The sequence below is a fragment of the Takifugu rubripes genome, chromosome 7 (assembly GCF_901000725.2).
Source record: "Takifugu rubripes chromosome 7, fTakRub1.2, whole genome shotgun sequence".
Lineage (NCBI taxonomy): Eukaryota > Metazoa > Chordata > Actinopteri > Tetraodontiformes > Tetraodontidae > Takifugu > Takifugu rubripes.
In genome coordinates, this window is record NC_042291.1 from 14,578,340 (window position 1) to 14,593,786 (window position 15,447).

Below are 15,447 nucleotides of genomic sequence, written 5' to 3' on the forward strand. Positions count from 1 at the left end.
GTGCTGCTGCTCCTGTTTGTCTTCTGCTCTGGAATTGTCCCATTGTGTCAGTTCTGAAGCAGACACAAACACACACCAAAGGTTTTAAAGAAAGGCATCATTTATTTGTTCTTTTCTCAGCACATTTCAGCTCAGCAATCACAAAAACATGAGGTTTCATCTGTAGCAAGTCAACTGGTTCAGGTACTAGTTGCTCCATACAAATTTAAAAGGACGTTTTGGATTTCTAATACCCTATATACAGTTCAATTAGATAATCCATGTACTCCTTAAAAGTGATTCTTGAATCTCCATCTTGATCCATGCCGGTGAAATAACTCGACACAAAGATGTCTGCAGTCTGACGGGGAAGGGACAAGAGCTTTATAAAGCATTCACAACTCTCTGGAAGAACAACGTTGACTAGTATTTTTACTTACCACGTTCCCCTGCTCGCGGAGCAGCTCAGCAAGTTCCTTTTTGCTCAGGGTACCTTTGTTCTCGTCTCTTTGGGCGTATTGGTCAAAGGTTTCCTTTAGGAAATGCAGCGCTGAGAAGAGTGTTAGTTTTGCTCCATCTGCCATGGTGCCTGGGATATAAAATACACGTGGTTCAGCACTACATAAATGTATAAATAACCATATTTCTGTCAATGCACCTGTATGGGTTACACAGCGTAAAGGAATTACACTCAAAAAGGGACAGAACGAGAGGATAATCCTGGTTTCACTTACCTAAGGTGACTGAAGACCTCTGACAGGTCAAAGATATCTGGAGGTGTGAGACTTTTGTCCATCCCCCCCCTTTTCAAACCACACCGACTTTCTGGGGATATCCTAAAGTAGGTGTGATTCTCCAGAAATGTAAGGTGTACATGTCTGGCCATGTCCTGAATGTTATGACCTGGGGGAGGGTCAACACTACAATTGAAGAGAGGCAGAGAAAAGCTAATCAAAGAGATACATGGATCAGTTGATCGAAGCACTTTTCTGAGCAGCACTCAAAGTCCTCTTAGCACTAACTAACTAAATACTGTGCATATGATGATCATTGACATAAGAAGAGACATCTTTTATTCCAGGGCAGACTCACCATTATTCAAATCCTGGCCAAAGATCTCATGAAGAGCGATTTAATTATAAAGTTTTCTCTGATTTTGAGCAGTTAGTAACTTGGCATTATTGTGTAGTGGACACTGAAGCTCCTGAAACTACTGCTTCAGCCACCATGTCAGAATCAGCCGGGTGCACCGGACCCTGTAGCCACCACCCAAAACAAGGGTCCACTTCTATCGGGAGAAGGAGCTCATACTACAACTACGGAGGAAACAACAACTGGAATACAAAGCCAACAAGGCTTTAATTTTTCCAGATTAAACATCCTGAGGATGCTACAGCCTGGCGAGGTTCTGGATAAACCTCAAGGACCGGTTTAAGGTTGTCAGTACACCAAGTGAGGCAATGACTTTTATGAGCATTGACTTAGAGGACGTATCTCAAGGCTGTTGTGGATCCTTGGTGTGCTTGTGTCTCTGATCACATCATAGCAGACCCATGTGGTAGATATTTGTTATCTTGACCCGGTCTGAGACAGAAATTCTGCAAAACCACCTACTGCAACATCCTGAGTGGGAATTCTGAATGATTTAATTAAGTGAAATATGGTGGCCGCGCTTCATCCTTGTTATCCTCATGCCCATACGTCTTACTCTAGGACTGAACACTTGTTACCAGCTTTAGGTGTTACTAATTCTACATATCACAATATTTTAATTTCTGATCCCAGTCCGGTTTCTCTTAACTTCAGAAATATCCTGTCTCCTCCAGAATAAAACTGGTGATTTAACCTTCTTCATCTTGAAGACCGGCCTTTCATTGAGCATACAACTACTCATCACTTGTTACAAATGATAACGGGGAGGTTTCTATATCTATCACCTTTGAAGTAGTTATGACAGGTCACTATATTTTATTTGAAGCAGATAAGCCACCATAAGGATATTTTTAATATGCTTTCAGAAAAATGTGATATTTGGAAACAGGATAAACTGGCCTTTCAAAGGGTTAAATCTAAATCAGGCTGTCTCCTAACCTTCTATAAGGAACTATATTCTAGTCAAGTAAAGGTCACTGAAGCAGATTTCTACAGCTTTTTTTTTTTAAATTAAAAGGTCCCTTAATTATATAGACATGACATGAATGCCCCATTTTCTAGAACTGACCTCTTTAATGCTATTCCAGCCTTCCCCTCTGGAAGAACAGACGACCCGGATGTCTCGACTGTGAATTTTCTACAACTTTTCTTGACAAATGAGTTCTGCTCATGCTTTGGATGTTTGCTTTTCTTTAATAATGTCCTACTACTTTGAAATATAATATAAATATAATATCATGGGATCATGGGGGGGGTTCTTTATTGTTTAAAACAACAGTTTTGGTAACTTACTTCAGTTTATTGTGGCCTGTCCACTTTTTAAAAGGGGATCTGTAGTAAACGACATGGAATGTGGCCACGGGGCACCCACGGCAATTTACCTTTTAACCAGTTGATGCATGGGTTGTTACATTTTCTCAGCCATTCAAGTCAAAGAAATTAACATTTCTAAGTGAAGAAGCTCATTCCTGCAAAGGAAGCACATTGCTGGAGCTCAAACCAGCTTGAGTGGTTATAGGAATGTGTTAAAACACAGGGAGTTATTTGCCCAAAGCTTTCTCCATTTAAAAACCTGAAGCTGCATAATCGTCACTGTTTGTCCCAGCAGTTAAACTGTCAACATTCCAGGGCAACTATTTTTGACCTTTTAATTTTTTTTCAGGTGGTATGGTGTTGTTATTTTTTCCCAACAAAAATAATCGTAAATTATAACAAGATGTATTGAGAGGTAAGGTACAATATGTTGGGATTCATGAGCAAATAGTAACTTTTTCTTTTCCTTGTTTTTCTCATCACATTTAATTATTTTGTCACCAAATTACAAAAAAATAATAAAAGAACAAACTAAAAATAGTTTTGCTAACTTGCTCCAATTAGATGTGGCTTTTCCACTTTTGAGAAGGGAGCCGCGCTAAATGGGACGCAGCCCCGAGGTGCTCTCGGCAATTTACGGACACTTTCGTCTTTTTCCGGTGACTTTCGGACTGTTAGCTAGCCCAGCCGATTAGCCCGCTACAACCAGCTAATGTTTGGTTTGGAAGATAGTTGTATTGCTAGCTGAAGCCAGGTGAATGTTACACCATTTTAAAGAAATATGGCAGACGTCGAGGGACAAGGAATTTGTTCACTGCCCCCTCCGTTGCCTCACCCTTCGACTCTTACGTGCTCCAGCAGCGGTAATGTTACGCCAGGTACCGGCAGCAGCTGCCAGACGGCCACCACCGTTACTTCAGGCCCGCGGCTGGTACGGATAGTAAAGTCCGACTCCGGTTACGGTTTCAATGTTCGGGGACAAGTGAGCGAAGGTGGTCAGCTTCGCAGCATTAACGGGGAACTCTACGCTCCACTGCAGCATGTTAGTGCTGTTTTACCCGGAGGTGCCGCCGACAGAGCCGGTATTTCTAAAGGGGACAGGATCCTTGAAGTGTAAGTAGCCGCCGTAACCAAGTGTTGCGTACCGATAATGCTTTAATCTCGGAATTGTGGGTTTAATCCAGGACAAGTGGAGTCACAGGCACAATCCAGTCTGTTGAAATTCAGTGTGCATCACTACAGGGCACATCGGGCGCTCCTCCGACTGAAAGAGGGGTCTGTGTGAGATTCCGGAACCATTAGTGATCCCGGTCACATTTAAGCGATTCCACCCATTCACCCTCTGCCAGATATTCACAAGCCTCCCCTTGTATGTCTCATCCCTTTAGTGACATCTTAAACAGACTAATCCTGCAGATTTGCAGCGGCTTAGCTCCATTACTTCTAAACAGGGCACCTCGTCATCTCCATCGGGTTGACAGTAGAATTTGCTCTTCAGCCCCTTTTTTCTGCATGTATGTGCCCCGCTGATGTTAGACTCTGTTGCTATGGAGAGGGGTATGCAGCATCGCTGAGGATGCTTCACCATGTTTGTGTGGAACAAGGTGATGCAGAAGAGGAAGGCTGCCTCCGGCTCTGATTGGCTGGTTCCTGCACCATCCAGCCTGTCATTGGCTGGTTCCTGCACCATCCAGCCCGTCATTGGCTGGTTCCTGCACCATCCAGCCCGTCATTGGCTGGTTCCTGCACCATCCAGCCTGTCATTGGCTGGTTCCTGCACCATTCAGCCCGTCATTGGCCGGTTCCTGCACCATCCAGCCTGTCATTGGCTGGTTCCTGCACCATTCAGCCCGCCATTGGCTGGTTCCTGCACCATCCAGCCTGCCATTGGCTGGTTCCTGCACCATCCAGCCTGTCATTGGCCGGTTCCTGCACCATCCAGCCTGCCATTGGCTGGTTCCTGCACCATCCAGCCTGCCATTGGCTGGTTCCTGCACCATCCAGCCTGTCATTGGCTGGTTCCTGCACACCTCTGCAGCGATGGGCGGCCTGCTGTAACCTGGCAGTTTGATGACCCCATTGTGTTTGCTTGTGCACAAGCATGGGAATGTGTCTTGTCACATTTCTGCCTTATTTACTCTGGATTGTCAGCAATTTTTGCTTTGCTGTAAAGGAAAAGCTGCAGCTCACCCAGGGTGGATTACCTGCACAGAGCTGCTGCAGTGGTGTGTGTATGTCTGTTTTCTGCTCAGGTTCATGTGCAGAGATCAAATCATGTCTCTTGTTAAATATTTGTCATGTTAAAACTGCTGATAGTCCACCTACAAAACTGTTTAATGCATAGCCTGCATATTTTCCCTCTGTTTTTATTTGGTTCAGCTTTGTAATGTACTTTTTTCTAAAGGAAGCATTACTCAGCATCAGTCTGATGATGGGGCCAGCTTTTATTCGGTACAGTGTTCGTGTTTTATATTTTTTCTCATCTGCTTTTTGTATTTTTAACGCTTATCAATGCAGCCAAGGAGGGGAAAGATGGACGTGTCACAGTTTGTGTGGACCGAAATGTCAAATCCAGTCATGGTCTGGCTTAAAATAGTGTTTAGTTTGGGAAAAGTGCCGAGGTTTAGAGCGAGTACAGAGATGTTGAAGCTGTTGGAGAACATTCAAAATATAGGTCAGGCCACTTTGCTGTCATCGGCGCCCTCATTCCACTAAAACGTGCCTAGCAAAGGGTACCGGTACAACATCCTGTGTTGCTCCTAATGGAAACCAGTCGCCAGTAATTGTGGGACTTTAGGTGTGGAATTAAATGATGTTTATTTTTGGGTTATTCATTAGATGGCTTTACCTGGGCTGCTTTTAAAATGAACGCTGTTTCCTCTCACGTTCTCTTTAGAAATGGAGTAAATGTAGAAGGTGCAACACACAAGCAGGTGGTGGACCTGATCCGGGCCGGAGAGCGGGAGCTGGTCCTGGCTGTGTTGTCTGTCCCGCCTCAGGAGGCCGACTGTCTGGACCCGGGAGATGACGTGTCCGCCCAGTCCTGCTACGACTACTCCGACAAGCAGGCTGTCCCCATCTCCGTACCCAGTTACAAACACACTGAGCTCAACCAGGAAAAGTTTGTGGTGAGTGAAGCTGGTGACGAGCCTCAGATTAAGCGGTGCATGGGTGAATGACATGAGGTTGAGGATGAATTTAGATGCAAAAATATCTGAATAGGTCAAGGTGCCTAGATATGCCTGATCCAGAAGCAGGTCCGCTGTGGTCATGGAAAATAGCTGAACGTCCGTCCGTTTTCTTTCCTTGCAAACGCTTCCTTACAGGTGTACAACGTGTACATGGCAGGTCGGCAGCTATGCTCCAAGCGTTACCGGGAATTTGTGATTCTGCACCAAAACCTGAAAAGGGAATTTGACAACTTCACATTTCCAAAACTGCCTGGGAAGTGGCCCTTTTCCCTGTCAGAGCAACAGCTCGATGCACGACGCAGAGGCCTTGAAGAATACCTGGAAAAAGGTCAGGATAACATCACGATTAGGGCTTGCTTAGTTTCTGGTCAAGCCAGAGTGAAACACCTTTGCCTGTAAAAGCACCAGCACATGTGAAAGCGCTTTTCTCTGCAGTGTGCTCAGTACGGGTCATTGGAGAAAGTGACATCATGCAGGAGTTCCTGTCGGACTCAGATGAGGTAATCGCTTCCAAGCGCGCGTCTTCTTGCCTTTGTCTGCCGGTTGTCTCACCAGACAGCCTGTCTCCTCTGCCCACAACCCAGAACTATAACGGCGTGTCGGACGTGGAGTTGAGAATAGCCATGCCTGATAAAACCACCCTCAACGTCCGGGTTCGCAAGAACGCCACCACAGACCAGGTGTACCAGGTAAGCCTGTGGAGCCGTCAGGCCCTCAGATGCTGCCGGTGGTTTTTCACCCTCGTGTCTGCCTCGTCTCCAGGCTGTGGTGATGAAGCTGGGCATGGACAGCGTGACGTCCAGCTACTTTGCCCTGTTTGAAGTCATCAACCACACATTTGGTTTGTATCACTCGTTTGTTTTCAGTGTCTGGTCATGTGATTCTCCAACAACCGACATTATCACGAATGTGGGCGTCACTATTGCCTCTGGCAAATTTCGTGGCTAATCAGACTCGATGTTTGCTGAGGGACCTGTTTCTCTTCCTCCTACAGTGCGTAAACTCGCTCCAAACGAGTTCCCGCACAAACTGTACGTCCAGAACTACACCTCAGCCGTCCCAGGAACCTGTCTGACCATGCGCAAGTGGCTCTTTACCACAGAAGAGGAGGTTCTGCTCAACGACAACCAGCTCGCTGTCAGTTACTTCTTTCACCAGGTGCGTGCCGACCCCGCCTTCTTCGCCGCGCCGTCTTTGCTTTGCTGACGTTTCTTTGCTTTTGCAGGCCGTGGAGGATGTGAAAAAGGGATCTGTCAAGTCGGAGCAGAAGTTCTACCAGCTGCAGAAGCTGGCCGAGCAGAAAAAGATGGCGGCGGTCAGTTCTCACAGACAGAACCGTTGAAACTGTTGTCAGAAGATAAAAACGCACCATTTAACACCATTTAAAATGGAGCTCTTTTGCTTTGGCAGTATCTGAGTTTATTGAGAGGCTGCGAGGGCTACAACGAGATCATCTTCCCCCACTGCTCCTGCGACTCCCGGCGTAAAGGCCACGTCATCGCCGCCATCAGCATTCACCACTTCAAGCTGCACGCCTGCACCGAGGAAGGAACGCTGGAGGCAGGAGCAGCTCTTTGTTTGTGTTCACGCGTTATTGTATCGGGAGGGCCACACTGAAGCCGTAGTTGTGCTCCAGAATCAGGTGATCGCCTTTGACTGGGCGGAGATGCAGAGGTGGGACACCGACGAAGAGGGCATGGCCTTCTGCTTTGAGTACGCCCGGGGAGAGAAGAAACCACGCTGGGTCAAGATATTCACACCTTATGTGAGTGTCGCACGATCGTTTGTTCCAGTCAAACATTAATATCAAGCAATGAGAATTCAAATTTAATTAGAAAAATATTAAATTTGCACTGTTGTTTAGTTGAAAAGGAGGAAGTTAATGTTTTGATTATAATCCTAAAAGTGGACTGAATACGTTTTTATATAATTATAAGTTCATTCAATTAAAACCTGTAAATATATTTCCCATTAATGTGTGTGTGTGTGTGTGTGTGTGTGTGTGTGTGTGTGTTTGCTGATGAATAATGTGCAGTTTAACTACATGCACGAATGCTTCGAGAGAGTCTTCTGTGAGCTGAAGTGGAGGAAGGAGGTAACAAAGAGCACCCAGAAACTCTGGTTCAAGCCAGATATTTATGTTCTTAAGTCTTATTTGTAATGTGTGTGTGTGTGTGCGTGCGCGTGTTTTACAGATAGAAGAAGAGGCCACAGACAAGGACAATAAGAACTGCAGCAAAGATGGTATGTGTGGCAAGGTAAGGCTCTGCCTGCCTCTGTCCACTCCCTAGTCCACTCATAGCTCTGGTGTCTCTCCCCGTTTATGTCTCTGAGCCGCTTGGCCTTGTCTTTGTCCCGGTCGGGTTTTTCTCCCGCAGAATATTTTCCAACTCCTGAGGCACAGAAGGGATGGAAGCACCTAGGAAGGGAAATCGCCACCTCCTAACCGGACGCCTACTTCGGGGAAGCTCGGTCCGGGCTTCGTCTGGCCCCCAGCAGCACTCTAGCTACGTGATTATTAACCCCATGGTCTTTAGTTACACCCATCGGCTACGACCCCAGGAGCCGCAGCCGAATCATGCAAACCGGCCATCTCACACCTCATCGAGAAGCATAAACAGCTGCATACGCGTTACCATGCATTAGACAGAAAAGTGTACAGCCCAGTTAGCTTGTTGAGTTGTGAGGCTTCTTCTGATTGGTTGGAAACTTCAGGTGGATTATCCTTTAAATAGGAGAAACTGAACACCCGAGGAGGTGGGGGGGGGGGACTAACGTGGCTCAGTCGGTCTTGGTTTGCCAGGGGTGGACCACAGCATGACGAGAGTGACGTGAGAGTTTAGGGGTGAGAGTGTGTTCGCTTCCACTGGAGTCATCGCGGAGCAAAGCCCTGAGAATGTCGGTCTCATCTGCTGGGCATCACACGCTTCTATTCATTTGCTGCACAATTAGCATTTTTAGAAAGAAGAAAACAGGAAGGAAAACAGACCTTTCGTAAGATTTTTCTTTTAGATATTGGGCTGCACATAGTTTTTCTTTAGAGTTGAAATGTGAGCAGGAACAGATGACCTTTAGACTAATGTTGCACTTTATCCTACAGTATTAACAACACCCACATGCGCCGAAGGTCGCCTAAGAACTGCACTGAATTCAGTTCTGACGGACGAAACTATGATTTTGCAGCGCTTAAACGTGTACAGAGCCAATGCGTAGAACACGATCGTCTGCTCTGTCAGCATTACCAGTATGAACCAGTAGGGGGCGCCTTTGCATCCGTTTGTTCTGTGGTCTCAGAAGCCCAGTATGACTGAGCCCAAGAGCAACAATAAAGGCTTTCCCAAGTCTTATTTAGGACAAAACTAAACTCAGTTTTGTTGTTTTAATGTACATCCAAGAGTCGTGGACTGACCTCAGAGGTCGGGAGAATGTGCTTCTGTAACTAAAACCTTTCAGGGTTCAACAGAACATTTAATATGTGTGTTGGAAAATTCCCGGTTAAGGCGAAATGAATTACTGAGCCTTCTGGTTTGGTCTGTCTCTCACCTGCCCTCTGCTCTCCTTCTCTCATTTGGCCTAAAGTGCAGTGTCGTTAATTTATTTATTTCAGTTAAACTGACAAATCCAGCGTCTCGCATCTCCCACTGCAACCGTCCCCCTCTGACGGAGACGGACCCCTGCAGATCGTTTGACATGTCGAAAATGTTTTAAAAAAAAAAAAAAAAGCAAGACAAAGTGTTTGGTTACATTGCTAACTGTAATAAATTGTAACATATTATTTTAAATAAACTGATTTATTGATGCACAGCTGTGTTTTGTGTTTGTGTGAGGTTCATCTCATAAAGATGATGTCGTGCTCAGTCCTGTTTTTTCTTTTACTTACTCGTGTTGCTTTCTCCTTTTTCCAATAATGAAGTCAGGGAGACAGTCGGGGAACCATCGATCTGCACCTTTAGCGCCTTCCCTGCATCAAACTAATTAATCGCCATGGGCGGTGGTGGAGAGGCAGCCGGGCGTCCCGTGGAGGTCCAAATCATTGAAGCAAATACCTGCAGGACATTATTCACTGACCCACAAAGAAGTTCTACGCTCCCTTTAGAATAAAACGGTTGTTTTTACTGCATCGATCTGATGGAGCCTGTAGGTTCTCTCCCAACACACCCAAAACCTGATGTTTTTAATTCAGAATCTAACAGAAAAGCACTTAAGGCTTACTCATTTGAGTTTTCTCACTTTATTTTAGCCACATTATGGAATTCCATCCGCCTCCTTCCCCCTCTGAGGCCGATTTCTGTTTCTCTGCATCATCCTCTGTCTGCAGAAGCCTCCGCGCTCTCTGAGCCTGCTGAGTCACGCACTTCTCTTTAAAACGTGTGGCTTGTTGACACTGGGGTGGATTCTGCAGCGCGGGGGGAGGAACTTGGTTCAGATTTATGACTTGAGCTGCTTGAATGCTTCAGCAGAGAGCATGGAACTGGCCCGTTAAGCTGTATTTTAAATGTGTAAAGGTAAATTAAAAGGACGGGTTCTGCCAAAACCTCAGTTAGTCAAACTGCTCTCCGTCATGCTGGCCGACATAAATCACCTGCCAGCTGAGAATAGCTGCAGGAGGGACGCTCTCCTCCTCCTCCTGCGCTCTCCTTCTCTGTAGTTAATAAGGAATCACTTAGAACTTTATTGGCTCTGATTTGCTTCCTCGGCACTTTTTCCTCGCGTGCTTTGTCTTCATCTCAGCAGCATAATTACAACTTTCCTCCGCTCTGGTTTGTTCTGCCTCATTTCCTTCCAATCCATCGCTCTCCCTTTCTTCCTCTTCCCTCTTTATTGCTGCGTGCTTCGTTGCCTCCATCCTTTCACTCCATCTCACTCTTCGCCTTCTTTGAGCATCGACTGAAGGAAGTCGGAGAATGAGATGCTTAAACCGCATCTACGGAGAACCATAGATCAGACATCGGTCTCTATTTCTCTTTCTCTTTCGTCGCCGTGATATTGGTGTCAAGAGCGGCCTGGAAGAGCAGAAACTCTGCATATTGCCCATATTTCCCGCTCTGTCAGAGGAAGTCCTTTGAGAGCGCCTCTCCAAAGTGCGGGGCCGCCATGAGAATGGCGATGGTGCAGATGATGTTGAAGACGCTGAATCCCACCAGGAAGAGGCGGTCGATGACGGACGCGGCGAACTGCCACTGCTCCGCCAGGCGCAGCTGCCTGTCCTGCTCTTTCACACGTTCGACCAAGAACTGCACCTCTGCGAGCAGAGCCTGCAGCTGTCGCCTGACCACTGGGGACTGCGTGAGACCTCCAGGGGGGTGCGGGGCAGCTTCTGCACCACTGGAACCAGAGGATGCATCAGGGCCAGGAGTTGTTGGGCCTTCCAGTTGGGGGACCTCAGATTTCGAAGAAGGGAGGAGACGTTGGACGAGTGAAGGTCCTCCTCGTTCCACGCTCGCTCCTTCTCCTCCGTCACCACAACCGACCCGTCCGTTGCTCACACTTCTGCTCCTTTGAGGCAGCTCCGGTTCCGCCGTGGCCTGGAAGCCCACGTAGAGCGCGTTTCCGTTGAGCTGCGAGTGTTGCCGGAGCCTTGATAGAGACAGGCTGAGCTGATCCGTGTTAGCGGGCCTGGCGGCGGCGCTGCTGCTGCTGCTGCTGCTGCTGGTGCCAGGAGACGACAGCTTCCTGCTCTGGGAGGCCGTCTGGCTGTGGGGAAGACTCGGCTCCTCGGTCTCTCCTGGATGCTTCATCCGCAGGAACCAAGGAATCCACTGGAGCAGAACCAAGTGGACCTGACAAACAAAGACACGGGCTTTGTCTTTGGCCTCCTCTACAACTAACTATCCCACAAATATCACATTTGTTCAGTAGTATAAAATATATCTCATCTCTTCAGGCATCACTTAAAATGGGTTTTTGTGGTTCTTTTGAATCTTAATGATCCTGTTTGTCAATGACACCACACTGGAAAATTCAATCCCAAAACCTGACCTCTTTCCAATAAGGTAGGAAAATAGAAATCGAATGAAGGAGGATTTCAAATCAAACCGACCCAACGAGGCATCTGTCCGTTGTTGGTGTTGTGGTGATGAAACTGAAGCACGATGACTGTGGCCACGACTGACATCCCAACGATCACCATGGTGCTGGCAAAGTATTGACCTATGACAGATGGAGGAGCAACAACTTTTATTCATAATAACTGTGGACGACAGAGACTTTGAAATGAACACCCCACACATGCACACACACACCAGCACCATCACCCACACACACACAGAGAAACTGACCAATCAGGGGGACAGAATCAGAAGTGGCAGGCATGATCTCTGCAACCATCAGCATGAAGACAGTTAGTGAAAGCAGAACCGTGATGCCTGGAACCAGACACAGAGAGAAATGTCTTCCAGAGGATTGAAAAAGGAAAGAAATGCACCAAGAACTGACAGAGAGTTGCATCAGAAATAGTAGTTTATTGGTCAACCAGTCACTCCTCACCAAGACTGATCTTCTCCCCCGAGTTTGCAGGCAGCAAGAACACCAGCAGGGTCATGGAGGAGAGCAGCACGCAGGGGATGAGCAGATTGAGGGCGTAAAACAAGGTCCGCCTTCGTAGGGTCACCACAAAGGTAACGTCGGGATAGGGTTCCGCGCAGCAGTCATAGAAAACCTCATGGCGCCCGCCGGGGACCTCTGGGAGGAAGGCACACACAGAAATGCCACAGAAAATCTAAAATTACATCACCATGCTAAAGACTGAACCCCCTAACATAAAAAAAATCCCTATTTCAACTAGTCTTATCCAAACAAAACTGCATGAACCATAATTATTTAGACTAAAATGTCAGAGCACAACACCATCTTCCTGTTCTCCAAGTTTGCTTTCGGCTTCTTGGCTGAAGAGGATTCACCTGGACTTCTGCTAGTTTAACCAAGAAGCTTCTTCAGCACAGAACTGAAGAAGCTTCAATAATCTGTCTCACCAAGCAGATCCCACTCTCCGTTGTGCATGTATCCTGAGACGTCGGCCTCCTTCATCTGAATGTCCAGCAGCCATCCGTCGAACGTCCAGGAGCCGAACTTCAGCTCACACCGCTGGATGTCGAAGGGAAACCATCGCACGTCCACGTTGCACGTGCTGGTAAATATTCCTAAAGACGATAGCGAGTGAGGGCACGTCGAGGCTGTGACAGTGTTGGGAAAGGGTTCACCAGAACCTACCAGGAGGCAGATATTCACAGTAGCCGCTGGAGTTCACCAGCACGTTGGCCTTGAACGTGGCATCAAACTTGTCGTGAGCGCTGTGGAGAAGCAGCGCAGCCACGTTTTAGGCCCAGGGGCAGCCGGCAGTGCCGTCCATGTGTGTTTGCACCGTACCTGTTGTAGAGCAGTATGTCCGGCGTCCACACCTGGTCGGGGGTGAAACGCAGGTTCTTGACTCCAGGATACTCTGACTGGTTCCACTGGAGGTAGTGGTCGTACCATTGCTGGGAGATGCAAAAGTGCCATATGAATAAATACATGTATCATAAAACAGACACGCAACCATGTTTCTTTATCTAACTTTTTGATTTTGGGTGACACACTTCGTCTGAATCGACGGCAGCTTCGTCGGTTCTCATTTGGCTTATAATGAGGTCTGAGTTTTGTACCGGAGGGATGGAGGAATCTGCTTTCAGACACGAATGCCTTCACCCTGCTGATGCAGCTATTACAGCCGCTCTGAAACACAGTCAGCATCTGAGGCAGATCAATACCACATTATTAATGGTTAGCGCTGTACTCACCATCTGCAACCAGGCGTTTGTGGTGATGATCTGGTTCTTTTCATCCTAGCGCAAAGCACATACGTTAACAGGTCAAGACAAACGATCATATATACGGTCATGATAAATCTTTGCTTTTATTTCCCACACTTGTCAAACTGTCCATCTCTGCTCTGGACATCAGTGTGTGGTGTTTCTACCAGTGTTAGAACGTGTTCACACTTGTGATTGTAGGTAAAAGGAAAAACATTTCTAAGTGTTCAGCAGAGAAAAACGTCATTTCTGCCATGCGTACCACGTCCATGACCTGGATTAAGATGAAGGAGAACTGGACGGTGAGAGCCTGGGAGTCGTTGGCCACCGGCCTCTCCATGGGGTTGTAGTCTTTGAGCAGCTCCGTGAGCAGGAAGCGCTGTTGAGGACCCTGCACCGACACTGCGTATGGGGGGTTTAATGGCCGAGGAGAAGAATCGCAGAACGAGAAGCAAGAGGAAAAAGTGAGCAGATTTGTTCTTGTAAAAGTCTAGACACCTCTGACTGTATAAGAAAAAGGATACATGAGTTTGCGAGGAATTTAAAAAATGTGTTTACAATGGATCAAAGTGAAGAGGGGGTGGATGTATTATATGGAGGATGTTTTAGAGTGGGGGAAATCACATTTTAATGATTAGAAGACAGATAGAAATAGATGACAAAAAGAAAATCATAATGCTGATCTGTTAAGGACCCATGAGAAAACATCCCACTGCTAAAACAAAAAAGTCTGTCTCTGTTCATCTCCTGCACTATTATCTGCTCAGCAACATTTCTGGCTGTGGAAGTGAGTCGCTGTTGTGTCGCACATGCACACATATGGAACGAACATCATATAATAAAAACACACTTTTCTGAGCACAGTCATACTGGAATAAGTCACTCACCTCTGAGCAGACTGGCCAGGATCAAAAGCCAAAGAGCAGCATGCAACATGCTGCACTCCTCTGTTAATGGAGCGGGAGACAGAAAAATGAGAGCGCTTTGTGTGTGTGTGTGTGTGTGTGTGTGAGAGAGAGAGAGAGAGAGAGAGAGAGAGAGAGGGAGAGCGAGAGAGAGAGAGCGAGAGAGAGAGCAATAGAGAGATCTGGGTCTGACAGGGAAACGAGATGATAGAACACGACACACCGGCAGCAGCATGGAAAGGAGAGGGAGACCCGTAGAAAAGAGAGAGAGCAAAAGCAAGAAAGGGACAGAGTGAGACAGAAGATCTGAAGAAGTGGACAAGACCAAACGGCTGGAGCTTTAGTTCAAAGGGATCTGCATGGTTTGTTGGTGTTTTTCTTAGTTCCTGCAGTTTTACACACACATTTATCTATCATTTACCTTAGTCTATCCATGACACATGCTAATTGTTGCATTTGTATCTGAGATGTGAATCACGACAGGTTGAAAGATTCTCTTGACATATGGAGAAAATCCATGTTTTTACCACGACACTGCCTTATTTCTAACCCACAACAAACCTAATGAAAAATCTATAGAGCACTGCTGACACCCAGTGGATAAAGTGGAAAATAGTAACGTGCTTGTAAGATTCTGAAATGGTTTATTGCCATGCCCAATAAACAGTGTTTAACCCTGCAAGCAACTTTCTTTGGTGTCAGTACAAAGAAGAAAAAAAATGGCGACCCTATAATGCAAGAGTATTATAGTTATAAAAGCAAAGATTTCAGTGAACAAAAAATATGATACAGAATATTTTTTAAAAATTACGATAAAAAGAAAAGTATACATAAATTAGGTACAGCCAAGATATTCAGAACGGTGTCCAGGGGAGTGTGCAAGAAAGTGGCCAGAAACATGTTAAATAAGGACCCTACAGCTGAAATATCGGGGGTAGAGGGGAAATATAACCAAAAGATATGATCCTAAAATCCATTTGTCGACATTTAACAGGTTTGGATAAGGAAATATGCTAGTTTCACCGTCTATTGACGTGAATGCGAAAGATACAACTGCATCGAATGATTGGCCCTTGCTGATGTATGGACGTCATCCGTCTGCGACGTGTTGATGTTTTC

General features: G+C 46.4%; 2 protein-coding genes and 1 long non-coding RNA gene across 6 annotated transcripts; 1 reads left to right on the forward strand and 2 right to left on the reverse strand.

Annotated features, from left to right (window-relative positions):
- Nucleotides 1-82: 82 nt before the first annotated feature.
- Nucleotides 83-873, reverse strand: LOC115250483 (uncharacterized). 2 transcript variants are annotated; one of them, XR_003889038.1, is made up of 3 exons: nucleotides 714-873; nucleotides 420-568; nucleotides 83-340 (listed from the first exon to the last, which is right to left on the reverse strand). It is a non-coding gene; the product is annotated as an uncharacterized lncRNA (long non-coding RNA). The 2 variants fall into 2 exon arrangements; XR_003889039.1 differs by having other exon boundaries at nucleotides 638-724.
- A 2,216-nt stretch (nucleotides 874-3,089) lies between these two features.
- snx27b (sorting nexin 27b) lies at nucleotides 3,090-9,440 on the forward strand. Of its 2 annotated transcripts, none has more exons than XM_011605825.2 (13): nucleotides 3,090-3,558; nucleotides 5,342-5,573; nucleotides 5,772-5,964; nucleotides 6,072-6,136; nucleotides 6,221-6,325; nucleotides 6,399-6,477; nucleotides 6,631-6,794; nucleotides 6,862-6,951; nucleotides 7,047-7,196; nucleotides 7,273-7,401; nucleotides 7,672-7,731; nucleotides 7,832-7,894; nucleotides 8,015-9,440. In XM_011605825.2, exons 1-13 carry the CDS (start codon nucleotides 3,227-3,229, stop codon nucleotides 8,057-8,059), a joined length of 1,707 nt encoding a protein of 568 aa, XP_011604127.1. In that variant the 5' UTR covers nucleotides 3,090-3,226; the 3' UTR covers nucleotides 8,060-9,440. The 2 variants fall into 2 exon arrangements, with proteins under 2 accessions (XP_011604127.1, XP_003966287.1); XM_003966238.3 differs by having other exon boundaries at nucleotides 3,091-3,558; nucleotides 7,832-7,880.
- Nucleotides 9,441-9,562: 122 nt separating this feature from the next.
- On the reverse strand, nucleotides 9,563-14,404 carry LOC446089 (neuronal acetylcholine receptor subunit alpha-7). Of its 2 annotated transcripts, none has more exons than XM_003966239.2 (10): nucleotides 14,311-14,404; nucleotides 13,686-13,825; nucleotides 13,412-13,456; nucleotides 13,002-13,111; nucleotides 12,846-12,925; nucleotides 12,608-12,775; nucleotides 12,123-12,317; nucleotides 11,915-12,001; nucleotides 11,677-11,786; nucleotides 9,563-11,416 (listed from the first exon to the last, which is right to left on the reverse strand). In XM_003966239.2, the coding sequence occupies exons 1-10, from the start codon at nucleotides 14,357-14,359 to the stop codon at nucleotides 10,685-10,687; spliced, it is 1,716 nt and encodes a 571-aa protein (XP_003966288.2). In that variant the 5' UTR covers nucleotides 14,360-14,404; the 3' UTR covers nucleotides 9,563-10,684. The 2 variants fall into 2 exon arrangements, with proteins under 2 accessions (XP_003966288.2, XP_029695007.1); XM_029839147.1 differs by lacking the exon at nucleotides 14,311-14,404 and adding an exon at nucleotides 13,211-13,346 and having other exon boundaries at nucleotides 9,564-11,416; nucleotides 13,686-13,740.
- Nucleotides 14,405-15,447: the final 1,043 nt, after the last annotated feature.